We start from the raw sequence: 21,556 nt of genomic DNA, 5'->3' as shown, positions 1-21,556 counted from the left end.
TCAAACATTTGACAACTAGCCAACACACAGGAATATCATTATTTTCAAAATCACTTCAAAGTTGACCAAGACACCTTCAGCAGTACACGGGGGCCACCAAGCTTAAGCTCTTTCATGTCATATCCATGTCTTCTAGCTTTGAATGGACAATTTTCAGAGACACGATACGAGCCATCTCCCTGATCAACCTTGAAGACCAATGGACAGTATTCAGGGATATCATAATCCGAGCCATCCCTATGAACAGCCTTGAAGATTAAAAACAAAGGTGTATTCTCCACCACAGCAACTACAAACCTATTCAGGTCACATGGCTTGGAAATGACACCATCAAAGAGCCGAATCTTTTCAGGAATTTGACCAATATAGGAATATAAAGATAAGCTGAAGCCATTGCCATGCACTTGTGATATGCTAACTTGTATTGTGGCCTCCACTGCTTCGTGGAAAAGGGCTCGACTAATGTCGACCGCACCACAATCACCCTCAATCCGTTGCGTAAACACTCTAGATCACATTTAGATTTGTACTAGGTCTTAAATCTCCCATGTGTGCAATTCGTTGTGCGTGCAATCATGCAAATGTATCATTGTCTGTTGCTTCCCCCATTCCCAACTTCTTTAGTCATCTCATATATCCAATGTTTGTTCACATTGACTAATGTTTTCTCGGTTTGGAGATTTCTGAGGATTTGAGAGGTCAACGCATTGCTTTCTCTTAGTGTTTTTGTTTGCTCTTTGTCATTTTGAAGGTCTGCTCATGTTTGACAGAGAGGGCACAAGAATAGGTCACTGTCACTTTCATTGGAAGTTTAGAGAGATGGAATGGTGTAGGAGAAATGGATGTTTCTCCTAATTCATAATTTCTTACTGTGCTTATACTCCAAATTTACAGTCCATAGTATTTGTAACTTGTATTTACTTAACTACAAATTCATCATGCCTAATGAATTGTAAGAGGCCAAAATTTTGGATTTATCTTCTTTTGCGCAATGCGAGTAATGTGAATACTTGTCCTTTTTGATCGCTTGCAGACTGTTTTTGTTTTTGAAGAAAGGCAGACTGTTATTGTTATGTGTATGTATTGCAGTCCATCTCTGTCTCTTTGATTAATACTGAGGAAAGTTCACTAATCTCCATGTCGGTTGATTACTTATCAAACTAACTAGGTTGTTAATACATGGTTTTGTACTTTGCAGGAGCAGCAATGTGATACAGTGGAACATCAGTTGCAGTTCCTCGGCCTCACTGTGAAGAAACAATCCCTGCATAAGTCTCCGACGACGACGACGACGAGGACAAGAGGAAAGAGCGTAATGAGTCACCGTGACGCAACTCTGTTCAGCTCCGATGTCGCGAGCCTTGCTGCCCCAAACTTCCTATTAGATGGCGTGATTAACTTTGTGATGGCGCACATGACAACCGAGTTGGGTGATGAGAGCCTTCTCCTGGTGTCGCCATCCGTGGCTTCTCTGCTGGCGAACTTGCAAGACTATGAGCCTGAGACTGTCGCTGATACAGCCCAGGCACTGTTACTGGCATCTCGCAGGATGGTGTTATTCCCGGTGAACAACAGCGAGAGGTTGGACAAGGCCGACGATGGGTCACACTGGAGTCTTCTTGTGCTGGACAACATCACCGGCCGCTTCGTCCACCACGACAGTATGGACGGCGCCAATCTGCCGGCGGCAACCCGCCTCGCCGACGCGCTCCGGCCACTGCTCCCGGCGCCACCGCAGGGACCGCCCATCTCAGGCCCGACACCGCAGCAGAGCAATGGGTACGATTGCGGCGTCTACCTGTTGGCAGTTGCCCTGGCCATCTGCCGGTGGTGGAAGAAGCATCCAAGGACAGAAGAAGCGGCGCCCTGCTGGTTTGAGTCGGTGATGGATCAAGTAAGTGCTGAGAGCGTCGCAGCCATGAGACTCAACTTGGCCCAAAAGATCAACTTGGAGCTCATTAAGCAAGGAGACACAACCCCCTCCTCGTCTTGGCCTAGCAGCAGCAGCAGCAGCAGACAGTAAACTGATTAGATAGCGCTATCTCATTCATTACACAGTTCCTCTCTGACTTAGCCTTGCTTAATCTCTTAGATAGCTGGTTCAGTAAACTGAGCTGAACACTTAGTAACTCCAGTCTCTGTCCCTGTCAGTTTTTATTGTCTGGCAGATTGGCATTGGCAATCCCTCACCACTTTACTACTATTTCAGTAAACATAAGATGATTGGATGTCTGTTGCCTGTTAGTAAACCGCTGGACTGGAGTTGCAGCTTCTGCGGTTTGCTTCTTCAACGGTTGTCCTGGCAATAATTCAGTAATCAAGCGATGCTTTCATAAATTCTTTTTTTTTCTTTTCTACACCCCCTCATGCTCATTATCTGCTTGCTGTAATGCTGTTGGTGGTCTCATTTTTGTAATGTTGTTGGTGGACTCATTTTTGTTTTAGGTAACATGCGAAAGGTTCACACGTCTTTGTATTAAGGAGTAGAACTTGTTTAGTTACAAGATGCCAAACTGTTCGGACACTTGGCCGACCAAAATACAAAGAGGAAAAAAATATCATTACAAACAGATGGCAAAAAAAAGTTTTATTCATCAATGCGATGCTACACCGAAGATTCATCTATTATTTATTATCATGCAAACAATCCATTTTAGCAAAGTCAAGCTGAAGGAGTGACGTCCTGAAAATGATTCCAGGGGAGTAGCATATCTTCAATTTTCCCAACAAAACGCGCCCCAGAAGCAGATCAGTATTACCTAACATAAGCATCACTATTTCACACGCAGACACAATGACGGAACAAATTAATGGATGATCCCTTTTCTCTTCGGCACTCTTGCAAGAGTATATTGTGTAAGTTAAACATTAGAATTCCACAAGAGTTGCATCCAAAACATTTGGTAAATTCAGGTAGCAATACCAAATTTAATCTGCATTAATATGCAATAAATAAGAACAGATAAGAGTGTGGCATCCTTCACCTGTCGAACTTCTACAACAAATAAAAAACTTAAATATGTACTCAAAATAAGGCCCAAACATTTGCCTACTAGTCAATACACAGAAATATCGCTATTTCTGCTTAGCATAGATTATGTATACCCCAGGAATATTCAAAATCACTTCAAAGTTGACCAAGACACCTTCAACAGTACACGGGCGCCACCAAGTTTAAGCTCTTTCATGTCATATCCATGTCTTCTAGCTTTGAATGGACAATATTCAGAGACACGATACGAGCCATCCCCCTGATCAACCTTGAAGACCAATGGACAGTATTTAGGGATATCATAATCCGAGCCATCCCTATGAACAGCCCTGAAGATTAAAAACAAAGGTGTATTCTCCACCACAGCAACTACCCTATTCAGGTCACATGGCTTGGAAATGACACCATCAAAGAGCCGAATCTTTTCAGGGATTCGACTGGTATAAGAATATAAAGATAAGCTCAAGCCATTGACATGCACTTGTGATATGCTAACTTGTATTGTGGCCTCCACTGCTTCGTGAAAAAGGGCTCGACTAATGTCGACCGCACCACAATCACCCTCAATCCGTTGCGTAAACACTCTATCGGGAAGCACGAATTCGCTGCAGATAATGGCACCATCGATGAGCTGAAAATCATCGTCTTGTGTCTCTCCGTTCTTGATCTTCATGTCGAACTCGATGAGCACACGAACTTGGTTTCCAATGCCTCTCTTGGGGCCTGACATTGGTATCAATGAATTATCCGAATCAACGCCATTGTCTTGCCCCATGATGAAAGGGTCATCCCTGGTGCGGTTGAAGATGTAGTTGCGTAGCGGGTCCAAATGATCCCGGACAGCAAAGTATCCATACAAGTGAACTGGGCCATCAACAGCAGCAGTGATATTGGATAGCTTGAGCGAGAATATCTGCATCATGAATTGCACACTGTGCGCCTTGCAAGCCCACATGTGTGGCCGGCAATTGGTTGGGTTTGACAGCATCATTGCCTCCATACGAGCTGAACAGCCATACACATCAGTGGATGATTAGAAGTTAGATTGTTAACCCCAATATTGAAATGAGCAGGAAAGAAACAAATAGATACGAATAAGGTTTAAAACAGCAAACTCCACACTATCATGGACCCAAAGCAAGATATACCATATCCTAGATGGTGCCTTTAAGAGTTTTTTGAAGTAGTACTTAAGGAATATCTAGTGTTACTTAGAACTAGATTATGTTATGAAAGGTCTAAATTTGACATCAAGCTAGACAGATATGTTATGAAAAAAAGGGTTTAATTTGACATCAGTTCCATAGTACTGAGCATACACAAGAACAAATTAGATTTTATTATTATTATTATTATTTTGCCGTGCTGACCAAAGACCCCTCAGTCCAAATTTCCTTACGATGTACAAATTTACAAGTTTAGAATTCCAACAAGAAGATGTCGAAACTGAATGGAGTATGCCGGAGCGCCCTCCCAAAACCAAAATAAAAGGGATTGCATCTCTATTCTTTAAAGACTCCTGCTTCCTTCCAGATTGCGACCTCTTCTTTGATTGCACCCAAGAGGCTGCCCGCCTCCTGGGGAACAAATTAGGTGACACAGCAATATAGTATAAAATTGAAGTTAAAAGAGCATGAATTAAATAGCATCGATCTGAGGTGCTACCAAGTGAAGCTAAATTGAAAGGGAACTAATTAAGGGCAGATGAGAGGATTGTAGATGATGCAAAGTTAAAATTGAAAAGGAACTAATTAAGGAGATGAGAGGATGGTAGGTGATGCATGGTGGAGAGGGGAAAAAGCTAGGGTTTGCAAGAAGTTAAAAGTTAAAACTTACTCTCTCGGGTATCGGCGACCTTGTAAAATCTGTGCCAAAAATCGTCGCCGCTGTAGATCGATCCATCGCTATGTTTGCTGCACTCGAGGATGAACGCGCGATTCACCCCGTCCTGACTACCTGCTGCTCGCCTCCCATTCTTCTCCGCCTCCGCCTCCGCCTCCGCTTCCGCTTCCGCCTCCACCAGCTCAAGCTCGGACTCTGCCCGCCGCTTCGCCATGACATCCCCTCGCGATTCCACCCGGCCTCAAGCTCGATCTCTCTCGTTTGCTTCATCTTCTCCCTCCTCCTCCACCCGGGTTTTATTTTGATTTTTGCGGCAACAAATCCGAAACCGATTCGTATTGAAGAAAAAGAATACGATTCTTATATCCTCTCAAATAAATACTACTACTAGCAGTCAAAATCGATATGGGCTGATTTATGGGCCTGTATATGGGCCGTACGGCCATCTACCGGTAAGGCCCATAAAAGATGAGCCTTCATCCCTAACCTCCGGTCGACTCCTTGATGCTGCGCCTCGCGATCGAGCGGCTCCAGCCCTAAATAGCCTCTCCCTGTCTCAGAATCATAAATCATTCCATCCCCCTTCATGGCTACCTTGCTGGGATCAGGAGTCTGCTGATTGGATTGGGCTGCGGACCTGCGGTGGAGGGATTCAGGGTTTCTCTTGTCCCTGATCCACTGCCTCCACGTCCAACAATGGAGGACAACGTTCTTGTCTCCTCGAAAATCCATGGAAGGTGACTCCCAACTCATGCACCTTTTTCTTTATTTGCTTGTGATTTTAATACGATATGGAATCTAAACAAAGGCCCCCGCAAAAAATAAATAAATAGAGAATCTAAAGAAAGGCATCCTTACATGGCAGAATTCCATCACATTATATGCTTATATTCATTTATTTGTGTACTGTTACTACTAATAATAATGCAAAATACCCTCTGACATATGTGTTATTTTGCTAAAAAAAAAGTTTCAAGAAGTCAATTCTGTGTGCTACTTAAAACTTCTGAAAGAAGTATCATTGCATACTGGCAGAGCATGCTGATTGTTGGTTTCAGGAGTAAGAGCACAACAGCCAAAAGGAATTGTATAATTTGCGGACAACGTATTAGTAAGAGGAGAAGAACACAACATAATTTTCAGAAGATAAGTCGGGGGCAGCTTAATTTACAGAGGACAAGACCATGTCTGCTTAATTTTCAGTCTCTTCCCGAGGTATGTCATATCATGACATGAAGTCATGAAACTCTCAACTCCTTTTGTGCTAGGACTAGGAGGCTGTATTCTGATGCTTGTTCAAAATGCATTGTCAGGATATTGTACTAAGGGTAATATCAAAATTAACATTAAAGGAAGTCGCTCGGTTGAGTGTTGTGTCAACAAACTGGAGACAGGCTTGGACATTCCATCCTAATCTGTACTTTGGTATTAAAACAGTCCTTGGAAATAATGCCAAGAGAAAAGGAACAAGCTCTGATCTGAACTGTAGAATATCAAGTGCTAACAAGTTCATTAAAAGGGTTGATGCTATTCTGGAAAAACATTGTGGAACAATGGTAAATAAGTTTGCTGTTAAGTTTGGTTTGTCAAATGAGCATGCTAACCATGTCAATGGCTGGGTTGCGTTTGCTATTGCATCAAAGGCAAGGGTTATCATTCTTGACTTCTCCCCAGATTGGAAATCACATGAAAACAACTATGACTTTCCTTGTCATATTTTCGACAAACATAATGGATCTTACCTTGAGGCTCTTCGGCTTGACAGTGTTACTTTGAATCCACCTCTAGATTTCTGCGGATTTGCAAACCTTAAACTGCTTGCTCTTGACAATGTTAGGTTGCAACATTTAGAGCAGTTAATATCGAAATGCCATGTTCTAGAGTGGTTAAGCATCCAATCATGTAACCAGCTGCATAATTTACATGTGTCGGAACCATTATGCCGTCTGCAATGTTTGTCAATTCAGGGTTGTCATTTACAAAGAATGGAGTTACATGCTCCGAATCTCACAACATTTGAGTACGACGGTTCCCTGGCATTGGTAACGCTCAATGAATGCTCCAATATCAAAGCATCAACCATCAGACTTTTTGATGAGAAAACCCTCCAAAATATATTAACTGGAATTCCAAGTGTATTACCTCATGTTGAAACGTTATACGTTGAAGTTAATGTCAAAACTCAGGTCTGATTATTCTTGTACTCTCTATATACATTTAATTCTATTTGATTTTCTGTTTCACATCTTGTTGTTTGAACCTATGTGTGGCCTGGTCACCCTCCAGATGTCTGGATTTACACAATCGCCTCTCAAGTTCACTCAATTGAAGTGTAACTTTGGAAATAACTTTTGAGAGAGGTTCATTCGATAGAAATTCAGTCTCCAGTTGGCTTATCTTTTCGTAGCAGCTCCATTTTTGGAGGATCTTTATTTGGATGTAAGTAGCTATATCATTTGTGTTAAGAATATATGTATTAGTGTGTATGTGTTAAGGGGTATTTCTGTCTTTTTGCGTTGTACTCTTCTCAACATATTAGCCCTTAGGGCCAACTCAATGGATGAACAGTTTAATCCCCAATTTCATTATAGAATTCACATGGTATCAGAGCCTCTCTCCAAACCCTAGCTGCCAAATCGCCGGCGAGCCATCGTTGTCGTCGTTCATCCTCGTCCATCAGTCAGTCGTCGTCTTCGTCTCCAAGCAGCAAGCCCGCGGCTCGTCGTCGTCACCGCGTTCCCATTCGCCGGTCGCAGCCGCCGTCCGTTGCGGCGCCGCGCCCGCTTCTCCACCATCCACTCTCGCTGCCACGCCCGTCGCGTCGCTTATCCACGCCGCTCGTCCCCACCATTCTTCAGGTCGCGGAGCGTGTCCTAGCTGCCGGCGGCAAGCCGCCGCCGTCGTCCGCAACGGCTCCAGTTTTGGCCGGGCGTCCTTGCACCGAGGTCATCGCTGCTCGTCTCCATTGCTGGGCAGCATGGCCGTTGTGGTTGTCTGCTTGTCGCCCAGCCGCATGAGGCTTCGGGAGAGTCCTTCGTGAGCAAAGCAGCAGAAAGCTAGAAACCCATCTATGGATCATCTCCCTGTCGGAGCTGGTCCTCATCATCATCAGCTCCCCGTCGGAGCTGGCCTTCATTGTCACTTCATCATCTCCACATCGGAGCTTCTCATCATCATCATCAATCAGTGAAGGTCCGAAGAACAGTTTGTGAAGGGCCTTCATCAACATCAATGTCTCATCATCAGTCAAAGGACCGAAGAACAATTTGTGAAGGTCTATTGTCATCATCATCAACAACATCTCTGAATCAATGAAGAGCCGAAGAACGGTTCGTGAAGGCTTCAAGGTATCGAGGGCCGAAGAACAGTTTGTGAAGGCTCCAAGGTCCACTTCATTGAGGAGGGGATACATCTTTTCTTCTCCATCATCCAAGAATTGGCACACTTCGACGATATCATCAAGACTTTGGAGATAGGCTAATATTTAGTTTGTGTTCTCTTGTTTAGTTTTCACTCCAAATGCAATGTTATTGTATACACATTGCATTTGAGTGGGGGTGTTAAGAATATATGTATTAGTGTGTATGTGTTAAGGGGTATTTCTGTCTTTTTGCGTTGTACTCTTCTCAACATATTAGCCCTTAGGGCCAACTCAATGGATGAACAGTTGAATCCCCAATTTCATTCTAGAATTCACAATTTGTACTTCACTACTTTTATTGCCTTCTTCCCTAGCCAGTTACAGTTCGCCTTTTGTATTCTCATTGACCGATTACCTCTTTTTTCCTATTTAATGTTATTTCATTGGTTTGGAAACCCAATCAGAATAACCTGCTAAGCCAGTACTGTCAATCTAATTAGGAATTACCTGCTTGTCCAATGTGCCCTATGCATGATCCATGAACTCATAAGTCCCAGAAACTGGAACATTCGCTGCAGACTATTGATCCTTTTTAACGATCATCAGACCATCGAACATAGCTTTGGCAAAGTAATATTGTTCGGCCCGGCGAAAGTAGTATTGTTCAGCATTAGTTGGCAACTGCATTTTTTTCCATTTGACAGTGGACTTTGTAAATTTTAATCATAATTATTTGGGACATCTGTAGAAGCTTTTGCTATATCGATATCACTGTTTACCCTGATCATCACATCACCATATTTATGCACTGTACAAGATACCAAATAGTATGAATCAAGGTGATAATATGTTTGGAAACCGATTAGCCATGTGTTTCCTTGATTGAATATATTCGTATCCAAACAGAGCAAAAGCTTCTTTTTTCTAACAAAATCTCAGAATTCCATCCCCCGCATTTGTTTTGACAAGATATACAGGCTATCCTTCTCCTTCTCTTCCTCGATCATGAATCTTTGATCTTCTTTTCCCTAATTATTACGTGTTAGCTTTGCTCCTTGTTAATGATGACATAAATTTCTTGCAGATGTATTGTAGCTTGAACAGGTGCCCTTTGGATTTGGATGACATCGTGGATCAGCCTCACTATCATCTCAAGATGGTGTGCATATTTGGATTTTGTGGCAACACAGGCCAGGTGGAGCTAGCAAAATACATTCTCAGAAATGCGTTAATATTGGAGCAAATGATCATCGACCGAAAAGGGAGATATCGGTTGGATGGATGTTTTGGGCGCGAGGAGGCAGATGAGAAGCTTGTTCCAGAAGATATGGATGGTGTACTCACAATTCTGTAACTTATACTCCGTACAGTAGCAAACAACAGTCACAAGTTAAAGTGTTGTTCCTTCAAGGCACTAGTAACTAGGATTAAGTTTTTTTTTAACAGAGTTTACAGAGATTATTCGGTACTGCAAGAGTTGTGGTTCACTGTTCAATACGATTATATTAGTATGTATCCCTTCCGATTAAAAATGTTTGACATTTAGGACCATATTTAGTTGCATTTTTAAAAATCTAGACATCAATAATTTGTCAAATGCTTAGTTTTCAAAATGATATACGTAGATTTGTCTCATAATATTATAAACTTATTGGATTATATAAACTTATTCTGGTGTAAAATAGATTGCCAAAATTTTTAAAGTGTGGCTGAAGTTTGTGCTAAACATTAAACTACTTGAGAAAGTATGCACTATTCATATGTTACAATGAGTTTTAATCTCCAACCCATGGACCATTTTTTTTAAGCTTCAATTCAAAGGATGCCAAGGGGTTGGGAGTTTTAATCTCCGTCCCCCAAGGGACTATTTTTTCTTTCCCCAAGATCGAGTTTTTTTTAATGTAGTTTTGTGCAAACACATGTGGATAGTTTTGAACTACTAGTATATTACATAGTAGGAAATAATTGATTACTATGGAAGTATTCTTCACAGACACAAAAAGCTTCAGTTTTCACACATGTACAACACATGATTGTTTAGACTAGCAATGCATATAAGAAAAATAATTACTTCCTCGAATATGCGGATATCTTAAGTTGGATATAGTAGAATACTAGAATAGATAAACATCTCATCTTACGCAGAGAAGTGCAAGATAACAAGCACATTCAGACAGGATCATATAAAAATTAGGTACAGTATGAGGCACCTTGAGAAAAATCAGTGCTAGAACGGAACGTTCTCTTTCAGATGATTACAATCTACGGAGTAGCTTGTACCTAATTCCGTAGTAAACCCCCATAATATTTGACTCTTTCATTCACATTCATCATCGAACCCACGCTATTCATTTCCTTGATCAAATTATCACACCAACTCCTGCAGGACATAAGTAAATAAAGTAGCACCTTGTCTTAAAATAATACTACTCCACCTTTGAATCTCATAAATGAATAAACGGAGAAATAGAAAAAAAGTCTGGATTCTAATAGTAATGCAAGTGCAAAGCAAGTGATCGAAAACACAGGAAAAGCATAGAAATAACCGTTGATTGGACAGCTAGAAAAATACAGGAATTGGATGAGAGAGATAGACTCAAAGAAAAATTTCCAAGAGATTATCCATTTCATAGGAATTTAAAAGGATATGATAGGATATGATTTAATATTTTGTTTCAAAAGCATTCATAGGAAATTTTTCTATATGGTTGAAATCCTCCAAAGTTCTTATGTTTTTCCTCCAAATTAAAAGGACCCTAAGCATTTTTAGTATTTAAAATTTGTACCACAATATACTTTCTTTATTTTAGAATATAAGTATTTCTACTATTTAAATTTCATATACAATATAAGCATTTCCAGGTACTACTTCAGAATTCAGATACACGGAAAGCTAAGTATTTTTAGTCACTTAGGTAATTAGGAAGGGGGGCTAAGCAATTCACAAAATCAACCAATGAGACAACTGAGAGGGAATATTTATCCTTTAGCTTACTCTTTACTAAATAAACTAAAAATATGTGTCCTTTGCAGTAAGTTTAATAATATAATCAACTATTAGCTTCAAAAATTGAAACATCATCTACCAACTCATATACTACATAATTGTAATATATATTACATCAATAATACATAATCCATCCATCTCCGTCACATAGTTTATTGAAGCCAGTCGTGTAGTTGGCTACAAATCTAGTCCGCTTTTCTTTTTTCTTCTGTCCTCCCTTCTTCACGTAAGTACAAATCTGATGTGGCAACTTTTACATCCCGCTTACGTCACTATGTACCAATGCATAAAAATTCATGCATTTTCAACCAATCAAATGCTTGGGAGGAGAATCTAAATAATTTAATATTTTACCACTACTTTAATGGAAAGGAAATCTTTTTACTTAACCTTTATAAGATTTTCTAAACAACCTAAAAATACTCATATTTTAGGACGTAGGGAGTACTATTCTCTCTCTTTTTTTAATGTCTGATGTCGTTGATTTTTGACATGACGTTTGACCATTCTTATTATTAAAAAAATTATGTAAATATTTGTTATGATTTGTTTTGTCACCAAAGAAATCTTAACTTCTAATTTTACATATTTACACTAAAACTTTTAATATAGTCAAACGTTATACGAAAAAGCAACGGTGGCATACATAAAAAAAGAGTACTAACTATCAATAGAAAAAAAGATAGTGAAATTATTTAATAGTACCAGAGTATGAACAGGATATCGTGAGATTTATCTTTATAAAAGAAAAAAAATAAAAAGAATACCGTCAGATGACCGTTTCCCGCGTGTTTGTCTGTTTGTTCTCTTCTCACGCGTTCTACGCTACGCGGGCAGCATATATATCCGGCAAGCAAGCGACCACTCCCACTCGCACGCCACGCCACTCGGTCACTCTTCATTTCGTCGAACACCTTGCCTCACAACCACCCCCCATGGCCGACCGCGTCCACCCCATGCCCGCTCCACCGCCGCCGTCCTCCTCCCCTCCGCCGGGACACGACGCCGCCGCCGCCACGGAGACCACGCCGCTGCATCCCAGCTTCCGCGGCGCGCCGCCGCCGTCTCCGGGCACGTACATCATCCAAATCCCCAAGGACCAGGTCCTCCGCGTCCCGCCGCCGGACCGCGCGCGCCGCTACAAGAAGCTCGCGGCGCGGCCCGCACGCCGCCGCCGGCTCCGCCACGCGTGCTGCGGCGCCTTCTGCGGGGTCCTCCTCCTGCTCCTCCTCGCCGCCGCCTTCGTCGGCGTCGTCTACCTCGTCTTCCGCCCCCTCGCGCCGTCCTTCTCCGTCGCCTCCCTCTCCATCCGCGGCCTCGACGCCCTCGCCGTGTCGTCGTTAACTCCGCAGATCGACGCCGCCGTGCGCGCGGACAACGGCGCCAACAAGAAGACCGGCATCGACTACCGCGGCGGCGGGGAGGTGACCGTCTCCTACTCCGGCGAGCGGCTCGCCGCCGGCCCGTGGCCCGCGTTCCACCAGGCGCCGAGGAACGTGACGGTGTTCTCGACGGCGTTGGCCGGAGGAGGCGTGAGCCTCACGGAGGAGCAGAGGAAGCAGCTCGCCGCGGATCAGGCCGCCGGCGCGGTGCCCCTGGCTGTGGACGCGATCGTGCCGGTGAGGTTGAGGTTCGGGAAGGTGCTCCGGACGTGGACGGTGGACGTGAAGGCGAGGTGCGAGGTGACGGTGAACAAGCTGGCGGCGGCGCCGGCGAACAGGGGGTGCATGGTCAAGGTCCGGCCGCTCTGGTGGTGGTGGTGATCGCCGGCGGCGGCGGCGCCGCCGCTGATGGTTGGATGGGTAGTACATTAACGGCTACAGCCTAGTATAGCTAGTAACAGCTGTGCATTGAACAGAGAGATATTACAGTACTTATTATACCTGTGAATTGAATTAATTTCATAATTAGTGTCCAATTTTGGGGTGCATTTCAAGCTGTTGATGAGGGGATTAGTGGATTACCACCAGTGTAGCATTTTGCATACTTGCAGTTGCAGATGTAATTGGTGAAATACAGATGGTTTTCTCTGTTTTCTGTTTGTGCGAATGAAGAATGAATTAATCGGATATTTACTCAGTTTCAGATGTAACTGATGAAGTTGTGGTTACAGATAAGTGTCTGTTATTATTGTACAAAATAAGCGTAAATTTGATCATATCTTTGATCTTGCTCTACCAAAATGGCACCTCCCCTGCATCAGTGATGAAGATGAAGTTGGGTAAAACGAGAAAGCCATTAGCACATGATTAATTAAATTTTAATTATTATAAACTTGATAAATAGGTGTATTTGATATTCTAAAGTAATTTCTATATAGAAAATTTTCGCACGAAACGTACCGCTCAATAGTTTGAAAAATATGCTAATGAAAACCGAGATAAAATTTGATTCGAACATGGCCAGTGTAGTTAATCAGAAAAGAACAATGTAAGTAAGTTTCAGTTGCCGTTGGTCGGTGACCTTGCCTGTAGTTAATAGTAAGTCAGTCAAGTCGTGTGCTTGTGCTGTTAGCTTTCGTTTTAACTGGTGTGCTATCAACTTGCCTAGTCGTCCGTGTACCTTCGCTTTCTTCATTTGTCCATTAATTGACGCAGTGCAATTGTGCTGACGACAAAAACGAAATCGTCCAACGAGGTTGCTGAGAGTTTTCTGCCCCCGTCTCTTTTATAATTTTATTCACCAAACGTTAGCAAGCAGTCTGAAACTTTGTTTGATTGTCCTACTCCAAGGTTATGTTCTAGCTGTTGTCATTCATCTCTTTTCAAAATTTTTTTAAGGGGTATACATTATTTCAAAGGAAATAAATCGTATCCTTGAACGCTTTCTGAAGATCCCTGGTCATGTATAAGTAGGCAGTAGCATAATGATTATGATATTGAGCTGTCGTGACCTGGTTTAGTTAATTATGACAAGAGGATTAATTAGGATGCAAAGTATAGTGGGCTAGTGGCGGAGCGGCTGTCCATGAACGTGTGCTGGGTAAGCGGGAAAGAATGAAACTTAGGGAAATGTAGGTCTGCATGACGAGTAATTTATAGCTGTAGCTTTGTGCCTTAGGATATACTAGGCTCTTGGGTGTTTCTTCCTTTTCTCTTCTATCTAATTAAACGGTATGATCTTACTCAAACCGCAAGAAATATACTCCATCCGATTCAAATTACATGTAGTTTTAGTTTTATCCTAAATTATACATTTGTATCTTTGACCATCAATTTTTTAAAATTCGGATAGTTTAACAACATGCGGATGCTATATTATGAAAGTGTTTCTTATGTTGATTCTAAAATGCTAAACCACATGAAGTTTTAAGAATTAATAGTCAAAAAATACAAATATTTAACTTACGATAAAAGCTAGAATCATAAATAATTTAAAACGGAGTATATACTAGTTTAGCAAAGTATGTATCTTAGTTCTTAAGGCTCAGCTCATCTGGGGCCATCAATCAAATCAAGAGTTGAACGTTTCAATAACTAATTGCAGCGCGTACGTGTTTTCACCAATTGTCGCCATGGTTGCTTTCGCCTGAACTCAGTCATCCCCTGATTTTGTCTAGATGGCGACTGCCCAACTTCAGTTTGTTCGTGCAACTAGCTGTGTGCATGTCAACATACTAGGAATTTCCAGCGGGGTGGTTAGCTATATAGTAATATGGTAAATCTGCAGGACCTGAATGATGCATGCAAGAAACACACATCTAGTAAAATAATAGCAGCCATCTTTTCTTCTTCTATTTTTCTTTCTTTTCTCCGAGTTGGACCGTACCTCATGCAAGCTGCCTATGTTCGCGAATAGAGTACCATAGCTGCATCAGCAAGCAGAATACGCCCTCAAAAAGAGAAAAATGAAAAGAACAAGTAGAATACGTCAAGCAAGTAAGTCCAGGACTCAACAAGCTGTTCTCCATCATCTATAGTTAAGTCAGCTGGGTGAGGATCATCTTCATCTTCACACTCATATAATGATATAAACAAAAATACTTGTGACTTGGCTGCCCTTGTTCAGGATATTCTCAACCCTGAAACTAACCTCACTCAGTTTTTTCTCTTTTTTGCCGGATCCACTCTGTTTTTTTTCTCTATTTTTGGGTTTTCCTCCTGACTCCTAGGCAACCTTCCATTCAGTGTTTATACCAGTCAGCAACCACACAATGCTGGCTGTGCTGAGCTTTAAATTGTCCCTTTTAATAAGAGACACAAAAGTCCCCAATAAGCGAAACGGCATATTTGCAAACGAAAAATAATTTGTGAATAAAACTTTTATATATGTGTTCTGATCTAAAAGCAAATGCTGAAAAATAAACTTTGATGAGAAAAACCCCAAAATCAACTCCAAATTTAAGGTTGAAAATTCAATTTTTGGCTGATAAGCATAAGCATAACCGAAAAGATGGGGCCGAAAGAAACAAGCAACATAGAGGATAAAAACAGCATGCATGAAACTAGCATCACCAAGCAAGAGAGCTATTCAAACAGTTAACTGGGCTGTCACAAGCAGGCTTGCTTTGCCAAATGAAAGCATTAAGCTTCTAATACGTTCTAAGAGTTAGTAACAAGAGCATCCTAAAGCTATATATTCCTCTCCAACTAGAAGTTGCAATTTTGCCTGCCACTTCAAAAGGATTACCTACTGCTACTGTCTGTACATGACAAAAGGAACCTGGATATATCACTAGCAAGCACAAATCAATCTCATTAGTTCTTTCTTCTCTTAGATGCCCTGGTTGACTGCGAAGGTCCTGCTGCAGATGGCACCTCTTGAGCAGCCTCAACTGCTTCCGCTTTAGAGCTTCTCAAACTCCTCCTTGTCATCCTCGCTGATGGGCCTGCTCTTTCATTTTCTTCCACCAGTTCAGATTTGACTCCTCTGCGTCTAGTCCTCGAATGCTGGTTGGCTGATGGGACCTGATCTTCCTCAGGTTCGTTAACATCCTCAGCACCGTCATCTTCACCCTCCAACCGAGGCCATTCAGTACCACAACCACAAGCTCTCGAGGCCTACATACACAAACAATTTAGAAAGCCACTCCTGTTCATATGTGTAAAGTGGAATTAAAAATAGGTAACTACCTTTCTCTGAGAAAATTTCTTCTTCAAACAGTACACGTGAATCCTTACATTGCATCCCTCATTAGGACAAGATGATGCCTGTTTTAAATAAGTAATAGAAATACAGGGAATGACATTAGTGGAGTATATGACCATGGGTAACAAGATAAATGCAAATGTAGAATCGTAATTCGTAATCACATATCTGCACCTTTATGCAAGCTTCATTGCAGACCTCACATGATGGGATATCATTACTACGTAACCAACTTCGGAGATCAAGAAATGATCGTATGCCAAGACCAATCTTTCCTGTGGGAGTGTATGACAGCCAACGATCCTGTATGAGTTCATTAAGAGTTTTCTCCTTTTGGGACAATGAGAAGTTGGTAATGGAAGTAGGCAGACGGGATTGACTGCCCTGTGAAGCGTCTGCAATTACAACCTGGGAGCAGAACACCAAATAATTCGTCACACTACCATAAAAGTTTGCAACAATACAAATATAAAACATTTGCTTAAACAGAAACAAAAGCTCTCATAGTGACTGGGTATTACTAGTACGAGATACCTGGTTCTCAATCCGTGTGTTAAGAGCATCGATATTTGTTATGCTCCCATCATTTCCAGCTTCATGAACTATTGCTTCCAACTGCCAGTACAATTACATGAATATAGCGAATACTAGATTGAGCTGGATTAACCAAAAAAAAGGCAAAGTGATTGCATACCAATCCCTTGTAGAATGCAATCTGTGGCACAGAAAACTTTGATCCAAGCTTTGACTCTTCATCAGCAATGTTATTGACCACTCCATAATACACAGTACCATCATACTGGTTTATGCCTGCTCTTAACTCAAACTGCAAGTATGCGAGCTCCTTGTTGATCTTGAGGAGTGTATCATTGAACAGATGCCGATGAGTGGCTGCAAGCAGTGATACAGAACATGAATGGTCGCAAACCATTTTGTTCAATTATGGGAATATTAACACCCCTTAGGCCGGAAATTATATAAAATCACGCATAGTATTTTTATGATTTGTGAACAATATTAGGTAATAAAACCAGGCGTCAATGGTGAAATGAAGCAGAAATTATCTGAAACTGAGAGAAGATTGGGACAAACTAAGATTGTTTCCATTTGAGATGATAGTAATTCCTAAAGGGGCATTACGTCGAACACCTGTGCTACGAGTAATGAGACAAGCGCTGGCGAACAGCAGGAGAAAGATGAGAGTAGCAAGCGGAGCAGGCAGAAGCATATACCGGGGTTCTTGCCGCCGGAGATGGCGGAGAAGAGGGCGTGGAAGTCGCGCTCCGAGAGGGGCCCGCGGGAGAGCAGCGCCTGCAACAGCGTGTGGTGGCGCCACGAGAGCGGCGCCATCGCTCTCCACTCGACTGACTTGCCCCTGCTGCTGGATCGATCTCGTAATCTGTGGATGAGAGGTAGAGGAAGGAAGAAACCCTAGCCTAGCAAGAGCAGAAGGAAGTTTTGGGATAGAAGGCTACGGAGCGAGGTGAGATGGGGGAAATTTGGCGATTGGCGGGAAGAGGCGAAGGAGACGCGGGAAGAGAAGAAGAGATTGGCAGCGCAGCGGCGCAGGACGGCAGGACAGGACAGGTTGGTGTGTGCGGGCCAAATACAAGGCCCACGAAATCGAGCCCACCCGTCGCTGTTGGTGAGAATTAAGCCCATGTATATTACCGGCAGATCTTGTTGGGTGGGTCGGCCCGAGTATTTGCAATGTAGCCCATTGTCAAACCCAAGGAAAACGCGAAAGAAATAAGTCCAACCATCCCTTAACTTTACGTCAAGTTGATTGGCATCCCTTATTCCCATACCCATAAATCTTTACCCCTAAACTATATAACTTACATCCCATAACAGTATAGACCTTTTTTTTCCTTTGTTTTCGCTTATATGGCAAATATCCAGACCCACTTATCAGCACAACTTGGAGATGAGGGTGCGCTAGGATCTGCACATGGCGCGGCACAGGCATAAGTGGTCGGGGAACCGGGTGAGGATGTCGACGACGATATCATCTAGGAGGTCAACGAGCGATATAGCTCTTGGTTTCATGGTAACGGTGGTGGTGGAGGTAGGCCAATAGACAGAGAGTTGACAGTGAAGCAGACTATGGTGTGTGGCATCTTACTTTTCCCTTGAACTCACCGTGTCGTGGTGCTCTCAATGTCCCAGGGGTACACACAGTGAGGAAGTGGGGGTATTGAGGGCGGAGATCGAGGTTGAGGCCATCGAGTGCAGCGAGAGTGGACCGTACACGCTTCCCCTAGCACGTGCGTACATTTGACTGAGCTCCCTGCAGCACAGGGAGACGGAAGCAAGATGTGGGTGGGCAGGGAGGTGGATCCGCCATCATCTCGTCGCCGTCGCTACCGCCGCCGCCATCTCCTTGTTCAGCAATGTTGCATGAGGCAAGGGTCTCTCCTACCTCTATCTTTCTATCTCTCTAGCGGCGGAGACGGCCCGAGCTCTGATAGTGCGGGAAAATGGAAGCTAAGACATGGGTGGGCGAGGAGGCAGATCCACCATCGTTGGTGTTGTCACCACAACGCCATCTCCCTCTTCGTCGGCGTTGGAGGAGGCAAGGAAGGGCTTCACGCTCGGCGTGACTGCCCACCGGTCGCCCATCAAAGGCCGGCCCTCATCGCCAATTTCCTTCCCACCGTTGCTGCCGCCTCCACGGACGGGTGCACCAGCCATCACCCTCTCTCCCTGGCAGTGCGCTCTGGTGAAGAGAGGGAAGAGGTGGACGGATAGGGAATTGAGGGATGTGTGGAGGTTGAAGGCCACTTGCATGTGGGTTCTACTTTTTTTTTTTGACTAGGGTGCCACATAAGCTAAAACAATCCTCCATATTGTTATAGGATTTGATTCAAATGGTTTCGTATAGTTTAGGGAGAAAGATTTCGGGTTCCGTGGTTTAGGGACGTCAATTAAATTGCCCGACAGGAGGGTTTAGAATAGACTTATTCCAAACCCGAAACGCTGGGAAAACTGGCTAGGCCAGATGGGCTGTTGCTTATTGGGCCTGTAGTTAGATATTTTTGTGGGTTTGACACTTTGACTCACTCCATTGATTGGTTCTGCATGCACGAGTGTCTCAACGGCTCACCTCTGGTTGAGTCCACACGTCCTCCTACGCTACTACATCACACGCGCGCGATTCGTTCACCGGACAAAAGCAGAGCAATCTCCGTTGAATTCCTATGGCGCCGGCGCTGGCGCCCTGCCGCTCCGCCGCTTCGCTGCACGCCGCCCGGCTACTGCCGCAGCAGCGCACGCCCACCGCACCGCGGATACTGTTGCCGGCGGGCGGCCTCTTGCTCCGCCCACAGCCACCGCTCCACCACCCGCAGCGCCGATCCTCCTCTCGTCGTGACCTCCGCTGCCGCCGCCGCCTCCTCACAGCGCGGGGTGACTACGACTTCTACGAGAACTATGCCGATGAAGAAGGAGATGAGGAGGAGGAGTCGGAAGTCATAGGTGGGAGCTTCGACGCGGCGGTGGCGCTGTTCAACGGCGGCGAGTTCCACGCGTGCCACGACGTGGTGGAGGAGCTCTGGTACACCGCCGAGGAGCCCACCCGGACGCTGCTCCACGCCATCCTCCAGTGCGCCGTCGCCTTCCACCACCTCTTCAACCAAGTATATATATTTTCATCGTCTCATTATTTCCACATTTAACTATGCATAGTAATCAGTAAACACTTCTGTAAAATTCGTGATTAGACATGATCGTGCACAAACACAGAACCACCGTGGCGCCATGATGGAGCTCGGGGAAGGCCTCTGCAAGCTCCGCAAGCTGCGCCTCGACGACGACGACGACACCACGAGCCCCTTCTCCCGCTTCGAGGAGGAGGTCGCCGCGGCGCTCAACTTCATCTACCGCACACAAAAGGAGCTCGCGGCGTGCACCGACGATCTCTGCCTCACCATGGATGGCTCCGCGACCTCCTACCAGCTGCTTGGCAACTTCGCCGCTGGCCAGAAGCTGTACCGCCTTGAAACAGCAACTGGTGCAGATGGAGATGGAGATGGCGTTCCAACCATAATCTTCTCTGCTTCTTCACGACTCGTCAGGGTGAAGCTCCCCACATTGAGCGCTACGGAGCAACATCTAGCAGCGCTTCAATGTACAAGCGAGTATATTTAGTTTCTTTTTTTTTCTTTTCTGTATCTATCTACTTCCTCCATTTCACAATGTAAGTCATTCTAGCATTTTTTATATTCACATTGATATTAATAAATCTAGATAGATATATATGTCTAAATTCATTAACATGAATATGAATGTGGAAAATGCTAGAATGACTTATATTATAAAACGGTAGTAGTAGATAAAAAGTTTATCTCTTCGGATCCGCTTGGTACCAAATTGTAGTTTTCTGTACTTGGGAAATGAGGAATGGAGTTAAATGGACTGTAGTACCATTGGTTTCCCTTTTCTTTCCCTTTAATTTTTTATGTACATCCTCTTAATATACGATGATATTACACTTAGCATAACGGTTGACCATCCATCTTAAAAACATAGTAGAAATATGTTATATTTAAAGTACCTCAAATTATAAAATGAGTAAATTTCATAAAACGTGAGGTCTTGAGCCATCTGTAACACAAAATCCTAAATTTTACAATTTATTTTCATGCCCTCCATGTTTCGGGGTAAAATGTTTCATACTATTCTAGCTACGAGTATATCGTCCATTTTACTAATACATTTGATTATAATATTTGTAAAAAGTGTAAAGATATTTTTTAATGCACATGTTATGTGATCATGGTTTTATTGAGTGAATTTCACTTTAGTCCCCTATGTTATCGAAGTTTCACTTTGGAGCACTTTTATCTGATTTTTTTTTCACTTTGGATCATCTATTTTTTTTGTTTTGTTACACTTTGGACTATTCAAACTCTCTTTGTGGCACATCAACAACCTCATGAGGACGATCTCTCCTATTTACGTGCAAGTTACATCATTACTGAGGGAGAGATTGGATGTGATTATACATAAGCATTAGGGCTAAAGTGCAACCTAATATGTTGCTAAAATATATTCTCTCCGTCCCAACATATAAAGGATTTTGATTGGATGTGATACATTCTATGACTATGAATCTTAAATTCAGATTTATAGTATTAGAATGTGTCCGATCCAGCCCAAATACCTTATATTTTGGAACGGAGGGATGTAGCGAGTATTATTTGGAAAAAATAAATGAACGAGGCTTATCATAACATTAAATGTGTAAGGATATCACCAAAAGCGA

The 21,556-nt window shown here is 43.1% G+C and overlaps 6 protein-coding genes across 6 annotated transcripts; 4 read left to right on the top strand and 2 right to left on the bottom strand.

Moving 5' to 3' along the window:
* The first annotated feature begins 1,145 nt into the window (after positions 1 to 1,145).
* Positions 1,146 to 2,272, top strand: LOC107276556 (NEDD8-specific protease 1). The gene has a single exon (XM_026022099.2). The coding sequence runs from the start codon at positions 1,316 to 1,318 to the stop codon at positions 2,021 to 2,023; it is 708 nt and encodes a 235-aa protein (XP_025877884.1). The 5' UTR covers positions 1,146 to 1,315; the 3' UTR covers positions 2,024 to 2,272.
* A 636-nt stretch (positions 2,273 to 2,908) lies between these two features.
* On the bottom strand, positions 2,909 to 5,174 carry LOC4351392 (uncharacterized). The gene is made up of 2 exons (XM_015763086.3): positions 4,829 to 5,174; positions 2,909 to 3,997 (listed from the first exon to the last, which is right to left on the bottom strand). Exons 1-2 carry the CDS (start codon positions 5,046 to 5,048, stop codon positions 3,123 to 3,125), a joined length of 1,095 nt encoding a protein of 364 aa, XP_015618572.1. The 5' UTR covers positions 5,049 to 5,174; the 3' UTR covers positions 2,909 to 3,122.
* Positions 5,175 to 5,325: 151 nt separating this feature from the next.
* On the top strand, positions 5,326 to 9,786 carry LOC9268755 (F-box/FBD/LRR-repeat protein At1g13570). The gene is given in 7 exon segments (XM_066306695.1): positions 5,326 to 5,571; positions 5,893 to 6,049; positions 6,148 to 7,020; positions 7,121 to 7,167; positions 7,169 to 7,215; positions 7,218 to 7,273; positions 9,280 to 9,786. Coding segments are annotated over 7 exon segments (1,491 nt in total). The 5' UTR covers positions 5,326 to 5,530; the 3' UTR covers positions 9,550 to 9,786.
* Positions 9,787 to 12,075: 2,289 nt separating this feature from the next.
* On the top strand, positions 12,076 to 13,281 carry LOC4351391 (NDR1/HIN1-like protein 13). The gene has a single exon (XM_015763369.3). The coding sequence runs from the start codon at positions 12,138 to 12,140 to the stop codon at positions 12,963 to 12,965; it is 828 nt and encodes a 275-aa protein (XP_015618855.1). The 5' UTR covers positions 12,076 to 12,137; the 3' UTR covers positions 12,966 to 13,281.
* A 2,338-nt stretch (positions 13,282 to 15,619) lies between these two features.
* Positions 15,620 to 17,801, bottom strand: LOC4351390 (uncharacterized). The gene is made up of 6 exons (XM_015763590.3): positions 17,523 to 17,801; positions 16,985 to 17,181; positions 16,825 to 16,905; positions 16,465 to 16,698; positions 16,275 to 16,352; positions 15,620 to 16,202 (listed from the first exon to the last, which is right to left on the bottom strand). Exons 1-6 carry the CDS (start codon positions 17,638 to 17,640, stop codon positions 15,900 to 15,902), a joined length of 1,011 nt encoding a protein of 336 aa, XP_015619076.1. The 5' UTR covers positions 17,641 to 17,801; the 3' UTR covers positions 15,620 to 15,899.
* A 1,570-nt stretch (positions 17,802 to 19,371) lies between these two features.
* On the top strand, positions 19,372 to 20,557 carry LOC107278415 (uncharacterized). The gene is made up of 2 exons (XM_015763560.3): positions 19,372 to 19,928; positions 20,035 to 20,557. The coding sequence occupies exons 1-2, from the start codon at positions 19,491 to 19,493 to the stop codon at positions 20,437 to 20,439; spliced, it is 843 nt and encodes a 280-aa protein (XP_015619046.1). The 5' UTR covers positions 19,372 to 19,490; the 3' UTR covers positions 20,440 to 20,557.
* The last annotated feature ends 999 nt before the right edge of the window (positions 20,558 to 21,556 follow it).

This window comes from Oryza sativa, chromosome 12 (genome assembly GCF_034140825.1).
Source record: "Oryza sativa Japonica Group chromosome 12, ASM3414082v1".
Lineage (NCBI taxonomy): Eukaryota > Viridiplantae > Streptophyta > Magnoliopsida > Poales > Poaceae > Oryza > Oryza sativa.
Note: the sequence above shows the minus strand (reverse complement) of the source record. Positions and strands in the feature narration are given on the sequence as shown.

Bases quoted from the DNA above. Each gene is read 5' to 3' on its own strand.
- LOC107276556 (XM_026022099.2), top strand. From the start codon at position 1,316: ATGAGTCACCGTGACGCAACTCTGTTCAGCTCCGATGTCGCGAGCCTT.
- LOC4351392 (XM_015763086.3), bottom strand. From the start codon at position 5,048: ATGGCGAAGCGGCGGGCAGAGTCCGAGCTTGAGCTGGTGGAGGCGGAA. The intron at 3,998-4,828 runs GTAAGTTTTAAC...ATGGCTGTTCAG, and splicing joins GGTCGCCGATACCCGAGAGA to CTCGTATGGAGGCAATGATG.
- LOC4351391 (XM_015763369.3), top strand. From the start codon at position 12,138: ATGGCCGACCGCGTCCACCCCATGCCCGCTCCACCGCCGCCGTCCTCC.
- LOC4351390 (XM_015763590.3), bottom strand. From the start codon at position 17,640: ATGGCGCCGCTCTCGTGGCGCCACCACACGCTGTTGCAGGCGCTGCTC. The intron at 16,906-16,984 runs GTATGCAATCAC...TTGTACTGGCAG, and splicing joins TTGCATTCTACAAGGGATTG to TTGGAAGCAATAGTTCATGA. The intron at 16,353-16,464 runs GTGCAGATATGT...TATTTAAAACAG, and splicing joins GCAATGAAGCTTGCATAAAG to GCATCATCTTGTCCTAATGA.
- LOC107278415 (XM_015763560.3), top strand. From the start codon at position 19,491: ATGGCGCCGGCGCTGGCGCCCTGCCGCTCCGCCGCTTCGCTGCACGCC. The intron at 19,929-20,034 runs GTATATATATTT...GCACAAACACAG, and splicing joins TCCACCACCTCTTCAACCAA to AACCACCGTGGCGCCATGAT.